The sequence below is a fragment of the Pempheris klunzingeri genome, chromosome 21 (genome assembly GCF_042242105.1).
Source record: "Pempheris klunzingeri isolate RE-2024b chromosome 21, fPemKlu1.hap1, whole genome shotgun sequence".
Classification (NCBI taxonomy): domain Eukaryota; kingdom Metazoa; phylum Chordata; class Actinopteri; order Acropomatiformes; family Pempheridae; genus Pempheris; species Pempheris klunzingeri.
In genome coordinates, this window is record NC_092032.1 from 9,017,457 (window position 1) to 9,039,116 (window position 21,660).

The following is a 21,660-nucleotide window of genomic DNA, read 5'->3' on the forward strand; positions in this document are numbered from 1 at the left end:
GAGATTACAGAGCCTTAGAGAAACAAGTAGAGTAACTGGAGCTTGTTCTGTTAATCATATTTTCAACAAATGTTGATGTATTTTTTTTTCATTCGACTTGTGTTTCTGGTTAACTGGTACGTCTGCAGTGCAGCTGCAGACAGATCTGTTCTTACAGACTCGCACAAACACACAGCCTTGATAACGATGATTGCCACAGAATTTCATTTTTGTTTGTGAGCGATAAATGAGTTTCTGTATGAGCTGAATAAGTTCCAAGAATCTGACACCAATGAGACCCAATTAAAACAATTGTTTATCCTTAACAATAGAAACAATGTGTGTGTGTACTTTTAATTCCCTTGTATTTGTCGTTGTAGATTTTCTTCCGTAAAGTCTTGTCAATTACTAACATGGTTGCAGTTTTCCCCTTATGTAACCCATACCATTATCACTGATTCTTTTATAGTGGTTTACGCTTTGCATCTCTCTGCTTGACTCTTTCTCCTCTGTACAGTCTGACATCATCACATCATAAATAACTAAAACACATTAGAATGTGCTGCTTGACTTGAGAGGGACTAAATATAAACATTTTAATAAATTATACTGATAGCAGATGACAATTTTCCATAATTACAAAGAGTTTCATTTTAAAATGAGAAATTAACAATTAATTTGAAAATGTATATGAAATGCTACTGATGTTTTGGTAGATATCTTAAGATTATTGCATGACATTTGTGAAGAAGCACTTCTGAAACACATCATAAGATAATTAGTCACACTCACTGAAAATAACTTTCTTCTTTGGAGAGAAACTTTAACTTTTAAACTCCTGTGTGGCTCAGACTGCAGCACAGGTTCTGGAAAGTAGTGAGAGGCTGGTGCACCTGCAGAGCGAGCTCTCTTATCTGCAGCGGATCCAGAAAGACAACATGAAAGAAATTGCTGAGAAGGACGTCTGCATCACCAAACTGCAAGCTACCATTCAGCTACTGCAACATGAGCGGACCGGCACGCATGCTCAGGTAGGCAGAGAGTCACATGTGCGTGAGTTGCAGTGGTGGAGGGAAGTATTCACAATGTTAACTGTAAACATGTAATAAGTAAAAGTACCAATACGACACTGTAAAAATACTCTAGAACTGCATTTAAAATCATTCTCAAGTACAAGTACAGATGTATTGTCAGCAAAATATGCTTCAAGTATCAAAAGTGAAAATACTCATCCTGAAGTAAAATGTCTCCAAAGACTGTTGTATTATTATATAGTGGTATTATTATATGTTAAATGAATAGTTTGACACTTTAGTACTGGTGCATCAATGTGTAAACACCATTTTGTTGTTATAATGTAATTGCTTGTGTAGCAGCAATTTCAACTACATGCATAGTCTTGACCAGAGGGATTACGTTTTCCAGTTGTTTGTCCTCAGAAACGCCTTGAGGGTATTTCTTCAAATTTAGTACAAACATCCATTTGGACTCAAAGATGAACTGATTAAATTTTTTGCCATAGCTCAAGAATTCATACGCTAATTATGACAAAATGTCTAATCGGAAAAAATGATGAAGTGATGACATTTTAGAGATAAAATGTCATCAAAAAATTTTATATCTAAAATGTCATCACTGGCTACTGAGTTGAGTGCCCACCTTGAAACTGTGGTGATTGTATAGATTTTCTATGACGCCAGGTTGAAGATGTGTGTGAAGCATCCACATTTTAGAATTTGTGGCTTCTTTGCAGCAGCATCTATATTTGAAGCATTGTCCGCTGTCATGGCCACAACTTTGTCTACTATCAGAATCAGCTTTATTGACTAACCAAGGAGTTTGACTCTGTTCTTTGTTTCTGTCAATGAATTTACACACTAATAGACATACAGCAGAACAAGAACAGCAAAGCTTAATAAAGTCAAGTCAAATCAGTTTTATTTATACATCACTATATCACAAAAATTTGCCTCAAAGGGCTTCACAATCTGTACAGCAAACAACATCATCTACCCTTAGACCCTCGACTAGGATGAGGAAAAACTCAGTAATGGGCAAAATGGAAGAAACCCCAGTAAGAGAAACAAAGGTGGAGTCCCTCCCCCAGACGGACTGGCACTCAATAGATGTTGCCAACACTACCGGATACAATCACAATGACAGAATTAGACAGATTGTAAATGTATATGAAGACGGGATCCGGGAGGAACCGCAGGTGTCACCAGCCACACGACCTCCACTCCACCATCATGACTACAAAGACATAACACAGCAGCAAAGGGCAAACACATCATTTACACAAAAGGAAAAAGAGACAAAGACAACATGCACAAAAGGAGAGAGAGAGAGACAAGAGTCAGTCCTCTCAACTCTTCTCTTTTAAGCAAACACAACATGTGTCTCACTGAAAATCATTCAACTATGTGTCAATATAACGATAACTTCCATTTCGCCCAAAAATACACTTAATTCCTTTTATTAAATTCTTCCAACGTCTTTACTTTATCTATTATAGAAGTCTGGACAGACATCGATGTAAACTGTTTGGCGGAGGCCTAAACCCATTAGGCAGTAATTCTAGTTTGGACTTCAATCCTTTTTTAATTTTAGATAATTCAAGTCACTGAATTGAAATCATGTTAGAAGTTTAGAGGATAAATGACTCTTAGGTGAAACTGCTACCACTCATCAACACCTGAAACAAAAGTTTGTAAACAACAGATTTAATATTTAAAATGTGTTGTATTTTATAAACATAAGCCATAAAACTATAAACCATAAAAAAAAAGAAATTAATTGGACTTGAATAATTTAGTAGCGTGAAATTGAACTACTCAAGTAAAGCACTTAAGTTACTTTCTACTGCTGATGAGTTGGGATTCCTATTTTCAATTTATTTCCACATGCACGGTACTGTACATGAACATTTTTATTTTGAGCTTACTATGTAAATATAAATGCACTCACTTGCTGTCAGTCAATCACTTCAAATGTCTTTTTCTAACCTCCTTCCTCCTTAGCTGTCTTACAGGATGCTGCCTTTCGATGGGCCTCTTGATGTTTCAGGTTAGATTTAGGTTAAGTAACTGGTAACTCATTTGTTTTGCAGAGTGCAGAGATATGACTGCCTGCACTTTTCCCCTCTTTTTTTTCTGTCTGACTTTAGCTCTTTGAGCTGGGCGTGAGAGCGAGGGCGCTTAAGGAGGAGCTGAAGAGGAAAGAGGAGGAATGGAGGCTGAAATATGAAATGGAGCATCAAAAAGAAGAGGAGAGCAGAAGGCAGGAGCAGCAAAAGAGAGAGGGGGAGTGGGTGAGGAAAGTGGAGGAGGAGAAGAAGAGGGAGGAAGAGTGGAAGAACCTGGTTGAGGAGGAAAGAAAGGCCCATGCTGAAGCTGTTAAAATGTGGGCTGAGAGGGCAGCTGTTTTAAATTCAGAGGTGAGTATATTAATGTACTAAGTAGATCTATTGTATCTAATGAGACTACTCCACAATGGGTGATAATGTGTAAACTCAGAAAAATAAGAACATTGATTCCCTTCATTGTGCTCCTTTTTTTTCATTCTCATGTATGATTTTTTTTTGTTGAAAACATTAAGGATAATTACCTACAAATGAAAGGTTTGTAAAACCAAGGGAAGCTGAAGACATGAATCATGAATTCAAGTCAAAATATGACACACAATAATACACCTTCATCCACAATTAATAGACTAGAATCGTTCAATTAATAATATCATTTAAATGTTTGAAATAACCTCACCTCTTTTGAACTTGTGTCAACTTTTAGTCATGTGCTGTACGATGAAGTCGTCTCAGTCTCTCAGTTCAGTGTGTTGACTTACAGCAGCACAGGAGACGACACGCTGATGCGCACGCATGTACGCGCACGTACTCAGACTTGTAAAATAAAAACAACAAAACACTTCACCTTAATTCAGACCTCAGACACTTCCTTTACTCCACCCCTCACACCACTGCCCCCCACCCCCACCTCTTCCTTCCATCCTGCCATCTCGCCACAACCGCTCCAAATTAATCTGCAAAATATTGATTTGAGGAGCAAGGGGGTGGGGGGATGGGGGCGCACGATTGCGGCCGCATATTAATACGAACGGGCCGCTCTTCGTCTCTCCTCTATACTTTAAGATCCTCATATCTTCATAATTGATTAATGTTCCTTTGTGAAGTGGGGATGAATAATACATTAGTGGGCCTGCTGCACCCTCAGGCTGATGAGAAAATGTTTAATTTCAGTAAATGTAGCGCTCCCGCTCTCTTTCTCTCTCTTTCATTTTCCCTCTCTGGTTATTTGTGAGTGTTGGAGTGTGTTTCACTTGTGAGCTGAAGACTAGAGGAGTGTTGTTGATTTGCTTTTTTCGTGTTTACTGTCGGCTTGAAGCGCATGTTAAGCATCACAAACAAAAGACAGCATCTGCATTTGCAAACATGAATGAATAAATTGGCGAAATGAGTTCAGTATTGTTCCATTAACCGATAGAAGTGCAAGAGCTGTGTCACTTTACAAGCTGTTTGCCTTCAAAAATGAAATCAACCCTTTGGACATTTTTGCACACATTGCATCAGAATGCACTGTGGACATCAGCTGCTACATTATCCACCAGCAATCAGTGAAAGCATGCAAATATGCCATAAACCCACCTGATGGGCACTAGTAGACTCTTCAACAGTGTGAAAAGGTGCCGGAAGGGTGACATATGTCAGTTGCTGTGACTGGCACAGCCCGGCTCTACTCAGCTCATCTGATTAACAATGCTAATTATGCTAAACAGAAGCCTAATGACGATGATTAGGGATTAAAGTGCTACAGCATGGCAAGCTTGCTGTGCACGCGTGTGTGTGGGGGGGATGTCTGGCACCTGATGGTGAGCATCTGTGTGTGTAAAATAGATAAATGATGAAGTGAACACACACACACACACACACACACACTCACAGGTCTTACTTCATGCCTACTTAGCTTTGCTTCATTTTCATTTGAACTTATGCCAGTGATGAAGCGGCTTTATACACATGCACAGCTTCATACATGCACACAGAGTGCTAATTGAATAAATAATACTTATCTGTTAACAAGCATCCTAATTAGTTATGCTAATCAGCCTAGATAACCCAATTAACCTCATAGAGAGAGGCTCTTTGTGTTTATATGTGGGTGTGGATTTATATGCCTGAGAGAATATCAGAGACACTTAAGAAAACACATTTGCCTAATTAGTTTTCAATGACATACACAAGCATTCATGTTTTTTCATGTCCTTATTGTTGTGCTTTTCAATGTGAGGTAATAGGCTTTCCACACCAAGGATCTGAGTGCTATTGAGTTTACATACACAGTGTTTGTGTTTTTCTACAAGCATATGTCAGGATATATGCATTTCCATGTATTTCTGTCCGCCTTCTGCCAGTCTGTCTCTCTGCTAGATCCACACGGACATGTATATTTTTACAACTATTATGGTAGTTTAAACAGAGAGTGTATTTGCTCAGAGAATGTCTGCCTATTCCATTAGTTTATGTCCTTGAAAATACAATTTGGCCTCAAGTTCTCTCCGTTTATTTAAAACCTTCAGTCAGCGTTCCCATCCTAATAGTGAGCCGTGTTTCCTCTCGTTTAGCTTCACCACTCATTATCCGGGCCATGTGGAACAGACAGTGTTTAGAGAGGAGAGGGAGAGAGACTTGGAGAGGGACAGTGAGGGAGAGAGGGAGAAAATGAATAAAAGGGAGGGCAAACCAGAAAGAAGAAGACAGAGCGAGTGAATGAGTGACTGAAAACGAGAAAATGGAGATTTTCTTTGAACCTGACCACAGTTTCTTGTGCTTCTAATGAATGGCGAGGAGAGAGATGGGAGGGAGACACCCAGACAAGACGGTCTTTGTTGTGCCTATGAGAGAGAGAGAGAGAGAGAGAGAGAGAGAGAGAGAGAGAGAGAGAGAGAGAGAGAGAGAGAGAGAGAGAAACAGATTTATGTCTTACAGGAAGTCTCCCAGATTTGTGGTGTCACAAACCGCCTACCCGGAGTCAACTGCACGCTGTGGCTTTTAATTAATAGTCAGTTGAAGTTCCTGTGTGGACACTTGAGTATATATTTGTATGTGTTGAGTATGCATGTGAGTGTGCGTATCTCTTCGCCTGTGTGACATGTGCCTGTGTTTGCATTTAGGCATGCAGTTTATCATGTGGAGTTTGTAGCTGAGAATTAGTTTTGACAGAGTAGCACTCATCTGCTCCTCTGGTTTGGTCTGCATGAGCTTCAATTAAAACACAGTGTCAGAATTATTTGACAGGATGTGAAGAGCTACATCGTGTGTTGGAGCTCAGACAGGCGTCCTTAAGAAGTGGCAACTGAGGTGTTTTCTCATCTCAAGGCATACAACCACCTGTCAGCTACATTCTATCTGCCTGTTTGTCTACCTGTCCGTTTTTTCCCACTTATTTGGAATGCCTTTGATTTTCTTTTTGCAGTTTAAGAGCTGCCCTTACTATTGAGTAAACTTAAGATGTTTTTAAAAAAAAAACTAATTAGGCATTAAATCCTGCACCCAACATTAGCATTAGGTCATGGCACCTTTGCTAATGTGCTAATGGAATTCACTGTGATGAGCTAAACTGCAGGGCTTAACACCCAAAGCCTGCACTTCTCTAATGGGAAGACCAAACACTGAATGCTACTCTATGCAGCGCAGGTCTTGAATGGGGTTGAGATGCTAATATTAGCTCATGCTCACATAAGCTGAGTCATCTCCTCTGTGTCCTTGGCTTATTAACTGATTTAAGTCTGATTAGATCAGTCTTGCACGAACGTGCACTGGCACACATACACACTATATTTGAATATCAAAATGGAATTGCTTGACCAGTGAAAACTAGATTAATTCTAAATGTTTGCATCAAGGTGTAGGTAAAACAGATGACTGTGCATATTTTAATGCACCTTGCGGCATTTAAAGCCATTTATGACATTATCTAAAGCTCATGTTATGCAAACACATTTTGCAAGTCAAAGCCACTTATGTTGAGAATACTTGATGCTCCTTTTTTCTCCTTTGGCTTGATTTGACTTCATGAGATCATCAGCATAGGTATTGATTTTGCACTCCATTTGATGGAGTTTTAGTGAGCTAAAATGTGTATACCTCTTCCATAATAACATGCCACAGTAACAAAATAATGATGTCGATCTCTGTGACTGCACTACTGCAATATGGTAGCCATGTTCCGGTACACAACTGTTATATGCTGTTGTTAAGACAGAGTATTCTCCCACATACCAAAGAACTGTTATTCCAGCACCTGTCTGTTAAAGTATCTGTTCATCTCGGTTCCTCAGGGTTATGTAAACAAGGGTGTCCGCGGGGGTCTTAGAAAGTATGAAAAGTTGATAAATCAATTAAGTGACAATTAAAGCCATTAAAAAGTATTAAGTATTTGTCCGATGTCAAGTTTGCATGTACTTAATCGTTGTGTAGACGTGCAGTGGGATTCTGTGTACTTTATTTATGGAATCCTGCTAGATTTGACTTCATCTGAAAAGGACAACCGTCAGCGCGCTCACTGATCCAATGACTGACTGCTGCTTGATAATGTTAAATGTTAAACTACACAGCCAGTTGGGAAATGCACATCTAACAAATGGTCAGAGGACAAAGAGTTTGAACCATGGCTAAGGTCCTTTTGAAATAACTGTGAGGCGTATGACTGTGTCTCTGAAGGCGATAAGTGTAGCCTCTATGGGGATCAACACCGTCCTGTCCCACATGCTAAGTGCTAGCCACAAAGTCGTTATTAGACACAGACAGCAGGTCTCTGTCGGGAATTTCCGTGCTACACCAGCGTCCCTACCCACCACCACTGAAGCTACTACTACGGCTGCCACTTCATTTCCTAATGGTGACCTGTGTGTGTGTGTGTGTGTGTGTGATGGGTGCCACTCCAATGCTGCATGCAGATATTCAGCATGGCACCAATCCCCATACAAGTACATGTATTAAAGTTTTTGATTGACGATTCTTTTGATTGTGCTATAGCATACACCACCGTTCAAAAGTTTGGAATCATGCTATATTGATATTTTCCTTCGTTCCATCTAATTGCCTATTTTAACATAGATAAGAAGACTATTGTTGACACACCAAATGTAGTATTTACATTTGAAATAGTTATGGCTCCAAAAGAAGAATAAATAAATGATTAAAACTCCCATTTAGATGACGTCCCCACAGTCTTGTTTTACAAGGGAGAATGCAATCCCCCCCAAGTACCTTCAATTTTGTTTTTCAGTCTAGAAATGTGTCAGTGGCTCAAGATCACTATCGAACCCCAATTGTTCAATTCCAGTAGTGCTAATTCTTGACTAACCTTCTATTTCTATTTTGAAGATTTAAGAAGTGCTCTGCTACAGGAATACCCATTAAACCTCACTTGTTGTTGCCATTATTGTGCACTTGACACCAAAACAGTTGTCCACTTAAATCTGCAAGTTTTGATGCCAAGCTTCTAATTTCTTTCACCAATGACTAGTGATTTCTTATATTCTTGTTTAATTGTTGCTCAGACAGATCTTTGTCTCTTCTGCCCTTTCAGTTGTCAGTCTGGTTGAACCACTGTGAAGCGTTCTGCTCTCTATGGACAAAACAAACCCATCATATGAAATAACATCTATTCGTAAAGAGGGCTTTCTACAACCTAAAAGCATGAAAGACCATTAGACCATTCAAAGATATAGAGCAGTCCTCTCAACTGTCTGACTGCACTCGATGAAGCTTTTGTGGCAGCCGAGTCCAAACTTTTAAGTGGTACTGTACATAAAACTGCATAAAGAATCAATATATAGTAGCCATATATAGGTCAAGTGAGTCTGTGTGTGTGTTATGGGAAACAAAATTTTGTTTCTAGGTCTTGTGATATTACTCTTTCTAACAAACCTTGCATTGGGTTTGTCAATCAGTTAATTCTCTCACACTTTGTTTCATCCTTCCATCCATCTGAATTAAGTTGCACTGATACAGTGGTGTTCTCCCCATGCTAGCGTGGGTTCTCTCCGGGTACTCCGGCTTCCTCCCACAGTCCAAAGACATGCACGTTAGGTTATTTGGTGTCTCTAAATTGCCCGTAGGTGTGAGTGTGAGAGTGAGTGGTTGTCTGTCTCTATATATGTTGGCCCTGTGATTGGCTGGCGACAAGTTCAGGGTGTACTCTGCCTCTCGCCTGAAGTCAGCTGGGATTGGCTCCAGACGATGGATGGATGGATGGATGATACAGTGGTCTGAGGAGTTATCATGACTAAGACTGTTTACTTGTGTTATCTCACAAAGCATAGAAGATGTGAGTTCAAGTGTGGCGCTAATGTAACAGTTTAGAACTCAAAGTGATGCTGAGGCCTTAAAATGTTTGGTCTTAGTAAAAAAAAAAAAAAAAAAGGTCTTAAAAGGTTGTAAATATGAGTTTAGCATCCCTGCATACCCTGTAAACAGATTGGCCATTGCTGTGCTCTCAGCAAATGCCACAAATAGCTTTTCTTCCCTCTAGTCTCCAGGAACTGTCAAGAGATTGCACTGTTGCTGCTAGGTCAAATCTCTTGACAACCTAACAGCATGGTGGGTGATGTAAGTTTGGCCTAGAAACCTCCCACATCCTTATTCTTCCTTTGAAAGATCATTTCTATTGTGTCATTGTTGTGGTTGATGTGAGAACCCATTGCACTCCTGTTTCTTCCCATTTGAATGTGATGCTCAGTTCTACTGTGAGCTATTTGATCAGCTCAGAACACGATGTTACACTTTCAGATAGTTGAGCTAGTAAACAAGAGAAAGTTGTTTTTCTGTCTGTTAGAGTCTGAAAGTAGTGTGTCAATTTCACTTAGTACTTTTCGTGTTAGATGTAAGCTGCTGAGGAGTACTCAGCCAATGTAAAAAATGTTTGTTGGTGTGTGCTCATGCACAGGATCGAATGCTTCTCCCCCTCTTTATGTATTTCTGTGACAGTTTCCTCTCAAGATGTTAATTCCTCTCCTCTCTGTTGTTGTCATGCTTACACCAGCAGTGTCTGCAGCAGGGAGACGAAGACATATTGGTGTTAATGAAAAGCCCTCCTAAACTCTCCTCCCCGCATGAATGTTTAAACATGCTTGTCATAACATTCATTCGCTCACACATGACAGCCAGCATCTGCAGCTGCCTTGCTCGCCCTCAATATTTTATCATACCATCTCCCCTAACCCCACACTAGCACAATGGCTGTGTGTTAGCAAACTGAATTATAATGACTCAAAACAGGCCGTGCTCACACTCAGTGCCAGCACAGGCCATACATAATGGATTCAGCGACACAACAGGTCTCATAATGGTACAATTAGTCAATCTTAAATATGAAAGAAAGAGGAAGAGGAAGGCTAAATGAAGGAAATGTGGTTGTACATAGAGGGAAAGAAAAACTGAAAAAGAGAGAGATAAAGAAAGTGGAGAGAGATAGAAAGAAAGACAGGAAAAAGAAGGAACGAGAAAGTAAAACAGAAAGCAAATAGGAAAGTGTGTAGAGGAAGAAGGAAAGAAGAAAAAAATGAGGAGTGGAAAAAAAGGAAAAGAACAAAGATTCAAAAATTGAAAGAGAGAAATCCTCATGTCCACATACAGTATGCTATTCAGAAGTCCCATAACAGTGCAGGTCAGCAGTTGTGACCTTGGTGGTTTTGACAGAAGTGGTTCACCATGGTAACGGTTGGTCGGCAACCCTCAGAACACCCCCGCACCCCTCATCACTCCCCAACCTTCCTTTCTGCCTCTCTGCCAATTTGATTGGACGCACAATTGAAATGTCATGCCTCAGCAACACACATGCACACGCACCAAATCAACCAGGCTGAAACAGTGGAATGAAAGAGCAGGGCGCATGTACAAGTCAAAACGACAGAAACCAAAGACAAAAGTAACACACTATGAGGGGAGAACGGTTTAAGTTGAGCTTTATATCACTGTAGAATTTCAGATAGCAGGAAAAAGTGGGGTTAACATTGTGTGGTGGACCAGGAGACCTCGGCACAGAGCATCAAAGCAGAGAGGCTTGTCATAACCGCTGAATACAGAATCAGATGAATATTAATGCAGAACCAATTACCTTAGGGAAATGTTGTCTGTAGGTTAGCTTTGCTAACGCATGTGTCTCACCTTTAGCAAAGTGGAAGCAGTGGGGGGGAGAGCCTGGAGGGTGGACAGCAGTGATGTATTCGTTTTCCTCCTAACAAGCTTGTCTAGCCCTGCTAAAATAGAACTGTCCAGCACACAGCTCCTCCCCTCCCCTCTCCTTATTTCCCCTAGATGCAAACTGAATTTTTTTTTTCTATATATGAATTATGGAGAGAACATATGATACAATTCTTTAACAACGCCCATGGCTGAGGGGGAGTTAATATTGGCACCGTCCCTGACAATGTTGTTTATTTAAGATTTTAAGATTTGATAAGCAGCAAAAATATAATTTGTAAATGTCTTGCTGCAATATTGGCTAAAGGTTTTTTTTCTTTGTCAAGCCTGGTTAAATAATAGAACTTGTGAACATAACATAAGCCAATAAACAAAAAGTGGCTTTTAAAGTCCCTAGAAGCACATTTTCATTTCACTTGCCATCAGCAGTGCCAGCAATTACAGAAGTCCCCATCGTTCCCTGTGTGCAGCAGTTTTGAGGCTCTGTAGTGGTGACATGTATACTATCTTGTTGTGTGAGCAGCTTAGCACAGTGCAGCAGTGATCTGTGCAGGTCTCTAGCTGCTGCTGATCTGCATAAGTGACTGTGCCACACTTAAAGCCGCTGGCTCCTTAAAGCCCCTTCTAAATCAGTGTTAAAGCCTTGATAATAGACCTCACTGACCAATTGATTGGCCTTCATATGTTTACAGCTCACTTTAATTGCCTCAAAAATACCATTTATCAGCCACGTGTGTCCGTGTATGCATGTATGTGTGTGTGCAAGCATGCCTGTCCATCGACAAAAAGGCCTATTGATTTATCAGCATCGGGATTTGTCCTGTTCACCGTACATAAAACCCCTGCGTATGTGCTGTTCAAAATGGGAAATGGCCCCATCGATTCCCTTAAGTTGGAGCCCAAATGCTAAAGATTTTTGGATAAGCTTTCTCATTATTTAAGCTGAAATCAATAGGGGAGAGCATGGGTCTAATGAATGAACGGGCCACAGATCAGATGGGGTGTGCTCATCCCTGGCCTGTCCTGGTCGATCTGTGAGGGTGCGTGTGTGTGTGTGTGTGTGTGTGTGTTTTTGCACGTGTGTGTGTGTGTGAGAGAGAGAGAGAGAGAGAGAGAGACAGAGATGGAGACTCAAGTGCTTGAAATGTGGCAAAAAGGATATCAAATTCAGTACAGTACAATGTAATTACCCTGTATCTTATTAACTTAGGCTACTTAGCTCAGGTAGGCCATTATAGGGATTCTTCTTCTTATTCTTATTCTTATTATTCTAGAATAGGGAGTTTCACCAGAAGGAGGAGATGCTTCTCTCTGACGCTTCAAAAACACAAGAAAAAAAAAAACACATTCACTGCATTCATGGTGTGGTTCCCCTCTCTTAAAAATCCACAGCTTCCACACGCTATTGCAAAATTCATCATCTGGCCTCATAAGGCCCAATTTCGCCATGAGGGTCAGCGTAGTTGGATCTTTTTGCTTAGAGCACATCCAAGGGGGAAATAAATATACAAAACAAAAGATACACAACAGCAATACTTACTGCAAGTGATCATGGGAGTGACTCAAGAGTGAAGATCTAAAAAACAAAAATACTCCTGATACTCGATGCCCATAAATAAAATCTAGAATAAAAACATAGCAGATCTGCATGGAAATGTAATACGCGGTGCATGTGGCCGTGTGTGAGTCGATGAATCCAAAAATGCAGCCAGAGACAAACTACCCCTCCCAACCGCAACCCCTTTGGCTGACTTATTGGTTTTCCATTTTCCATTCTTTCCACACTTCTGACATATCAAAACGATACAGTGGTGTATCTCTAGGACATTGTCTTTGAGCGAGCGTGCAGACACTGCCTTTCAGAGTACCAGACAACTGCTAAAAGTTTCACTTTGTGGTTTGGCCAACTCCTGGAATTAACTACAGTAATTAGCTGCAGCTGATATTGCAGACAGTTGTCATTTCCGCTGGTGAAACCGACTCTCGCCTGCTAAAAACGAGAAGCCTGCACACATTTGAAGTTAATAAACTGATTATATTGTAGTTATTAAATACCACATACATGTGAAGCGGGCTACTTGACAGCTATTTAGTGGATGTCTGCCATGTGGCTTCAAGTAAGAACAATGAGTCATTTGTGCATATCAACAATATCAACACAGAAGGAGACTCTGGAGTGCAAATATCACTAACCAGCCCAATTTCCAAATACTAAACTCCCTGTCCCTTCCCCTCACTCCCCTCTAAGGTGTCCCGCCTTTCCAACTCATAAATATGGAAGGCGAAAGATGATGAGATTCACGGACAAGAAAGGAATCAAAATCTATTGTTGCGTGTCCTTTTCCCCGTGTAAAGTTTGGATTAAATGTCACACATTAGCATGTGAACTTTTAAATGAGCTTGTTTGCTCTCTGCGGTGTGGGGCATGTAAATACCCATCTTGAGTATGGAATGGGGATTGCTTAGTGGGGGTTGGGGGTTCACAAGAATTGGGAAGTGTAGGACATATTTGAGTGTTGCACCAGCAATTAGACAACAGCAAGGGACCTGAGTACCAAACAGCTCTATTGACTGATTGCGTCGGGGTGTTGTTCCACACCTGAAGTGGCAGATAGTGGCAGATGGGAAAGCTCCCTGATGGCTGTGGCTTCTGGTGATTTGACGGAGGGAGATGATTGACAGGCACTCCCAAAATGGGATGATTGACATGCACTGTCAAAATGAATTTACTCATGGGCAAACGCAGGTATAAGTGGAAAGAAACGCATGTGTATAAATACATATGGATATGGGTACATTGCAACCTTGGTGTGCCTCTGAGCTATTGACCATAAAATATTTCCAATATGAGCTACTAAGTTGTTACTGTATATACTTCAGACTTTGTTATATTGTTCTATTGTATTTTTACTATTTAACTTCCAGGGACAACCTATGAAAACAAGCGTATAGCAATGATAGTTTTGTTAAAAAGAACTTAACCTTAAGTTTCTGGGCTCACAATGTGCCATGGTGACGTGTGTGTGTGTGTGTGTGTGTTTGTGTGGATGCATGGCAGTGTAAGATATTTGATAGTAACCAAACGCCTCTATATCTGCACGTTTTTTTTTCCCATTGACTATGATTCTCTTTGTTTTAAAATGTGAGGCTGCTTGTTTATTGACATCATTTCCTTCCAGTGAAGGGCTTGTGTCTGTAAAACACATTAAAATCATAATGTAATCTTTGCTTACCCAGGAGCAACGTTATTGTTCTATTATACTCACCGAACAACAGCATCCCAGCCTGTTTATCAATCTAATATCTCATAATGTGCTCTCTGCCTGGTCATTTTGAATATAAAAAGATCTCACACTGTTATTGTACCATATTTCCTATATTTAGTATTAATCTCTTGTTCTGACATGAATCTGACACATCCAATATGATATTTGATTACTCCTTTTTTTTGTTTTGTTTTGTCTTTTATATAGTCTCCAGGTGATATTGGATACATGTGCAGAGCTAGTATTATGTTGGCTGTTTCATCTGGGTATAAAAATGATTTAGTGTGTACTCAGCACACGGTGTCATTGACTAGCTTTAATTTCACTGCAAGGGTGGGCTTTATTACTCTGCTACTCTCTCAATGTGTGGGTGTGTGTGTGTGTGTGTGTGAGAGAGAGGGAGAGGGAGACAATGAATGTTTCTGTGCATATATATTTGTGTGTTTTCATTCTTGCTGGTGTAGCAGCATGCCACACCTGTGCGCACACATGTGCTTTTGCATATCTCTGTATATCACTCCATGTATATCCAGCATCTTCAGCATGTAATTACCTTTCACTGAAAGAATCAGCTAAACCAACATGTGGAACAGCTCTCACATCACACTCAGGCCAAACTGGTGGTCCCAGTGCAAGAAATAGAGGGGCTCCACTTTGGCGTGACAAACCTTACTTCTGATCAAATGCTACAGAGCCATAATCATGTTTGTGCCACTGAATTCTTTAACCTTTCCATGACCCCGCTGAATGCCAGCGGCCCAATCATAGAACCTAATTGAATCTGCTTGGCGGCGCCCCCCCCCCGACTGATGAAAAAATAAAATTGGAGGTGAAAAATGAATACAGCAGCAGAGGGAGAGAGAGAGAGAAGGAGGGAGGTGATGTTGGTGGTGATGAGGGGTGTGTGTGTGTGGGGGGGGGGGGGGTCGCACTGCAGTTTTATAAATACACAGATGTGCTCACAAACACACACCCAGACACGTACACACAGTCACACCTTTTTCAATCCTGCAGGAGAATGAGGAGTGGGAAATGACAGAGAGAGAGAGAGAGAGATAGAGAGAGAGAGAGAGGGAGAGAGACAGGGGTTGGGCCCAGGTTTCTCATTACCCCCTCGGCCCTTTCGGAGGATATTCCTATAAGATAATCTGATTTATTTGCAATTTTCCTTTAAGCGGCTTAGTGTTTACCTCCAAGATTAATATTTTTCTCTGTTATTAATATCAGACTGTAATTAGGAATGATGTGTCTCGCTCCGCACTGTTCCGTGGCCGCCAGGCAGCTAGCTGGATGAAACTCTTGTTGCGACTCTGTGATCCTGTTTCACAAGACAAAAAAAGAGAAAAGAGGAGGAAGTTTTAAAAGGAAGAAAGAAGCTGCTGGGTGGGGATGTAGAATTACAATTGCGGCGTACCTGTCTTTGTGTCTGTGGGTGTGTGCAGGTTCAGGACCATACAAATATGTGAGTGTGTATTTCTTTAGTTTATGTGCGCATGTGTGACAGTGTGATGGTCCCCTCTGATTGATAAGGTGTCTGTGCTGGCTGCAGATTGCTCTTGCTGATTGCTTCTGAGAGCTCCAGCTGATTTATAATCAGAGCAGGATGAAGGATTGAGCTGTGGATTGCTTATCTGTTTAGCCCCACACAACATAAACTGACAAATTATCATGTTGAACACACACACACACACACACACACATACATATACACATACACGTGAAAAAAAAAAAAAAAACGTAATAACGTGGACCCTCTTATTAAACACACACAGACACACTATCACATAAATGTAATTTTGCAGACACACACACACACACACACACACTTTCCAGTCGCACAGAACATAAACAGGTTTATTCATCAGCACAGTCACATTTTCATGATTGCCCAAAAGAGTTCAATCAGTCTCATTTGTTTACATGTCAGTATCAGATATATGTTAGTCAACTTAAGTTGCACTTAACTTGTTTTATGCACTTAGAGTTTTGATTTGCTCCATGCTGAAGAATTATTTGGAAGATTTTGTACCAATGATCAAGGATGTGGATGTTCTCCTTTCTGTTTTTTTTGCCTCATATTAAACTGTTTTTTTTTTTGTACACGTAATCACATTCCTAGCAGCTGCATTGTGAGGTGGGTGGATGGAGCGCCATATACTTTTATCGTACCAGATGAAGAGATTATGATTGTGTTTGAAATATTATATTTATGTAGTATAACTAAAGTGGGTGTTTGTTGTTTTCGATAAAGAGGCTGGCATATTATGTGAGACTAATTCTACTTGGCAAGCCAGAGTACAAGCCAGCAGGTTTAAATGCTGACAGGTTTAGTATGCCCTATGGCACTGTGACAGTTCTGTGAATGTATGTACGTGTGTGTGTGTGTGTGTGTGTGTGTGTCTCTCTCTGCGTCTTTCTGTCTTTCTGTCCCATCCCATTCTTACCTGTCTGTCTGGCTATGCGTTACTTTCTCTCTTTTCACCACAGTGTTTTGTAAATTCACAGTGACAGAATCACGAAAACACAAAAACACTGAGAACAGGAGCACTTGGCAAACAGACACACACACAGAAGCACACACACACACACACACACACACACACACACACACACGCGCACTGACGAATGGCAGCAATTAGATGGGGAAACCAAGCATGTGAGGACAGAGGAGCGCTGAGGGGCTGCAACCGTTGGATGGAACGTACGTGTGTATGTGTGTGTGTGTGTGTGTGTGTGTGTGTGTGTGTGTGTGTGTGTGTGTGTGTGTGCGTGCGTGTGCGTGGGCCTTGTAGACATTTGTGTGCATTTCGAAGGTTTTTATCCTTCTCATGCACTATCCCTCCATCTAAATATCAGCCGGACAGCAGCTGTGATGGGGCGAAGTTCATTGTGGGGCGTCAACATTTGCAATCAGGGAGCAAATAAGAAAAAGACTGGACAACAACATTGTCACTTTGTAAAAAATAACTGGTCATGAATCTAAAGCTGGATCAGAAATTATTTTGGTTTGGGCAGCAGCCAAACTTCTGAGTAAAAGCATCAGGAAATGGTGGAGACAGAAAAGAACACAAATGCTTGTAATTTCTGTTTTCTCTTGCTCTGGTTCCATGTCAGCCTCCTAAGTTGTTTAACCCATTGGCATTGAGGCCTTGAGTTTTCTATGCTCTTCTACTCACATCCTACTGGATGAATAACCTTATAAATCCAGTCAGAGCAGCAGTCACTTCTCATCTTTGCTTTTAATGTGAGAATTCATTTTTTCAAGAAATTCCTCACCACAGCCTCTCCTCTGTACATCAGTCACAGCTCTATCTACTCCAATTGCAATGTAATAAACAAACCTCTGTCCTTACTCAGTTCTGAATCTTTCAGAAAATGTTCCTGCTTTTATTGAACATTTTGACCCTTTAGTTACATGTCATCTCAGGCATGAGGTAATACAGGTAATGTGCTCTTGTCTCTTATTCACTTTCAGCCCGTATAAGAAGCCTTTCTTTTATCTCCTGTTTAATGTTTTTTCCAGCCCTACATTAGTGCTAGATAAGGTGGCAGGGCCAAATTATTTGAAATATTTGAAAGTAACTATTAATAATATACAGTAATCATGTAATAAAACAGTGTCAAGTCAAGCCAGATTCGTGTCTTTAGAAAGAGTTAAGACATACTGTAAAAACACACAGCAGCTGCGTGCATAACGTTATTCTAACTTATTTTAAAACAAACTCTTGTTGACAACACCGTTGACTTGTTTCCCAGGCTTTACACATGTGAAGAGGGCTACATTGGATCCAACTTTCCTAAAGCATATCATGTGTCTGTCAGTTTTTCCAATTCCAAGTATTTGTGGAGGGTATGATGTGTGTGAGAGCATATTTGTGAGGGTTTTTATTATTAACGGTTTTGCTTTCATGCCAACTTTTTGCGTGTCTGATTTATTTGCTCCTCCGTGGGATTGTGTAGATTTTACAAGCAGGTGTGTGTGTGTGTGTGTGTAGATGATGTATTTATGACCAGTGGAGATGTGTGTTAGACACAGCTACTGATGAATTACCTCACTTCTGATTGCTTACATCACAAATCATCCCCATATTATAACCCTCATGCAAATGAGTGGCACCATGTGTGCCTGTGTCTGTCTGCATGTGTGAGAAAGAATGAGAGAAAATATATGAATACACATGTCTACAAAATACTGCAAGCTGTTATTTAGGCATAAACGAAAGGTAGACTGTGAGTTCATATATGTAGCCCCTGTGTAGTCTGTATGTTTGTGTGTTTTGAATGAATGAGAAAGAGTGTGTGTGTGTGTGTGTGTGTGTGTGTGAGGTAACCCTGTATCGCTGGCGAGCTCATTTCTCTCAGAAATCAAAGTTAAATGGGTCATCTATCATGAGAATATGTGACTGGGACGCTTGTCTCTGCCATGTGTGTGTGTGTGCGTGTGTGCATCTGTGTGTGTGTGTGTGCAAATATGCACACAAATGCAAGGTGTGTGGCACAAGGGCAGAGAATGTGTGCTTCTGCAGCTGTGTGCATATTTCTGTGCATGTGCATGTGTGTATGTGGCGGCTACTTGTCTTTGCCTGCACTATGATTAATGGTTTACATTGGGCTGTTCAGCCATGCATGTTTCTTGGTTTATCGTTTTATGCTGTCTCCAATTAAAGCTCCATAACTTGAGTGATGGCTTCACGCCAGTGTCCATCAATAGAGGCCATCAGCGACCTTATGCATTCGGGATATGGAAGCCACACACTAACTAATATCCTCTTGTGTCAGACCCGGTGGACAGCCTGTGTGTGAATATGCAGATGTGTATGTATGTGTGTGTGTGTGTGTGTGTATATACATACACTTAAAGTGAAAATATCAATTTCAACTGATGTAACCAATAACCCTCTCAGGAAAATCAAATTTTACCTCTTAAAATCTTATCTTAAAACAAATTACACAAATTGTCAGGGGAGTAAAACAATACTACTTTTTTATCGAGTCAATATCAATCATCAGGTAATCAATCAATTAATCATCCTGAACAAGGGGAATCTTCTTATCTTAATGGCAGTTGCTTTCTTTCTTTCTTTTTTGTTTTGGGAGGAAAGCAAAAAGTCTTTGCACAGGAATAAGTCGCAAAATGTTTTGCGGTGTGTGCATGCATGCAGAATTTTGCATCTTTGTGTCACCATATGTGTGTGGAGGCCCATTTGTGCAGCAAAAGGGTGGATGATACATACATCTGGATGCGTGAACTCATTCATGTGTGCACCACACAGGCATGCACGCACCGCGCAATATCATTTCACGCAATATTATTTCTCATATAGCTGTAATGACATTAGGCCGATATGTTGATTATACTGTCGCCAAACAGCAGCCGGCTGATTGGGTTAGCATATTACCTTATATCACATCTCTCCATTCATCCCTGTGTTTTTTTTTATTGCCCTCATTTTTCCATATCACTTCCCACTTCCCCAGTTTCCTGGGCGAGGTTCCAGGCTATGCAAGCAGGTGATGTGGAGTAATATGATGATGGGAAGCCACAACAATGCAAGAAAGGAAAAGCTAAAACCTGAGAGGAGCTGTTGTTGTTACATGTCAGAATGCAGGGCCAAGCCTAGTGATAGCACAGCAAAGTGTTCACTTGTGTGCAAATATAAGAGTTAATAAATGTTTAATCACATCGGCAAAAAAAAAAAAAAAAACACAAATGAGCGCTCACAGGTGTGATGGTTTCTGGTCAGCATGTGTTTTGGATGAAAGATGAAGTAAAGGGTGTACAGATCAGTAATAAGCAGGGGGGTAGGGGGGTAGGGAGGCAGGAGGCAGTGAGATATTTCAGAGTGGGCTACTCAAATTGTTAGAGAGAGATTTCATTTGTAGCCAGGACATTGAATGATGACACCCGTGGTGTGTGTGTGTGTGTGTGTGTGTGTGTGTGTGTGTGTGTGTATGTAGGTGTGTTTGTGTGTTTGTGCTCACATGCGTGCGCACGTTAATGGGATGTGTGTTTGCACGCACTCACTCATACACACACACTCACACACTCACACAATGTTATATACAGGTATATATGTGCATATATATATATATATAGTACAAACTGCAGTATTGCTGTCAGGATTGCTTGTGTATTTCTTCCCTGTGTGTCAGTTACCTCTTTAACTTCAGTCTCTGAGTGGTAGAGCTCAGTGGAAAAAATCAAAATCACTATAAAACACACTACAGCAGTATAGATTCACCTCTCCCTCTCCCTGGTCAACATATACACAAAAAAATATACACTCAAACACAGACTTCATTATTAACAAGCAGGAAACAAACACTACACAAAACACCAGAGGCAATATCTATGGCATGGTGAAACTGAGACTTTTGGCTCTTAACACAGCAACATAAGCATGTCTAACTGTCAAGATAGGAAAAATTCAGTGCAAATTACTAATGGGGTTATTCGATATTTGTACCACATGTGCAGGTAATGATTTAGCCATGCGTAGTGTACAGTAGGACACACAGGCAGTAAATGGAAAAAAGATAACAATAACAATGATTCACATCAGCCAGCCCTAATATATTGGCTGCTACACCATGTCATGGCTATACGACACTTGGAGAAAAATGAACTGTGGTTATCTGGAAATTAAAAAAAGGGGACTGATTTAATATTCAGCAGTGGCTGAAGGGGCTGGGGGAAGGGGAAGAAGGCGGACCTATGGATGGGGGAGGGGCGGAGGCGATGTAGATGGAGGAAATTAATCAGTGGTATCATCTCCATGGGAGTTTAGCTAACCACCGACCTCAGCACTTTATCAGCCTATGAGGGAGCTTCTCCTGTAGCTGCTGCCATAACGGACCAAACCCACCAAATCACCATGCGTACAGCCTCCACATACACTCACACAGAGATCACACATCAGACTTATAAGCCCATCACCGTCAGACAAGCAGTGTACCATCTAAACTCCCACTCTGCTGTTTGTGTATGTTTTTGTGCGCTCATGTGTGCATGTGTGCACTCGAGCAGTGTGTCTGCAGAGTGAGAAAATCAAATCGTGGAAACAGCTCAGTGTGATGTGTGATGAGTTGTAATTTTTTTTTTAATTTAATTGTCCATTTAATTTGGTCTTCTTATGAGGATAATTCCATGTGATTCTGTCAGTTTTCACATTAGAGAATCTTTGCATGAAGACA

At 40.7% G+C, this 21,660-nt stretch overlaps 1 protein-coding gene across 1 annotated transcript in view; it reads left to right on the forward strand.

The window, feature by feature from the left end:
- Nucleotides 1-21,660, forward strand: part of LOC139221412 (trichohyalin-like) — a 90,682-nt gene that overhangs the window by 19,615 nt on the left and 49,407 nt on the right. Inside the window, 4 exon segments of the mRNA XM_070853340.1 lie at nucleotides 831-1,010; nucleotides 3,146-3,419; nucleotides 10,467-10,504; nucleotides 12,475-12,516. Coding sequence (XP_070709441.1) covers nucleotides 831-1,010; nucleotides 3,146-3,419; nucleotides 10,467-10,504; nucleotides 12,475-12,516 — 534 coding nt within the window.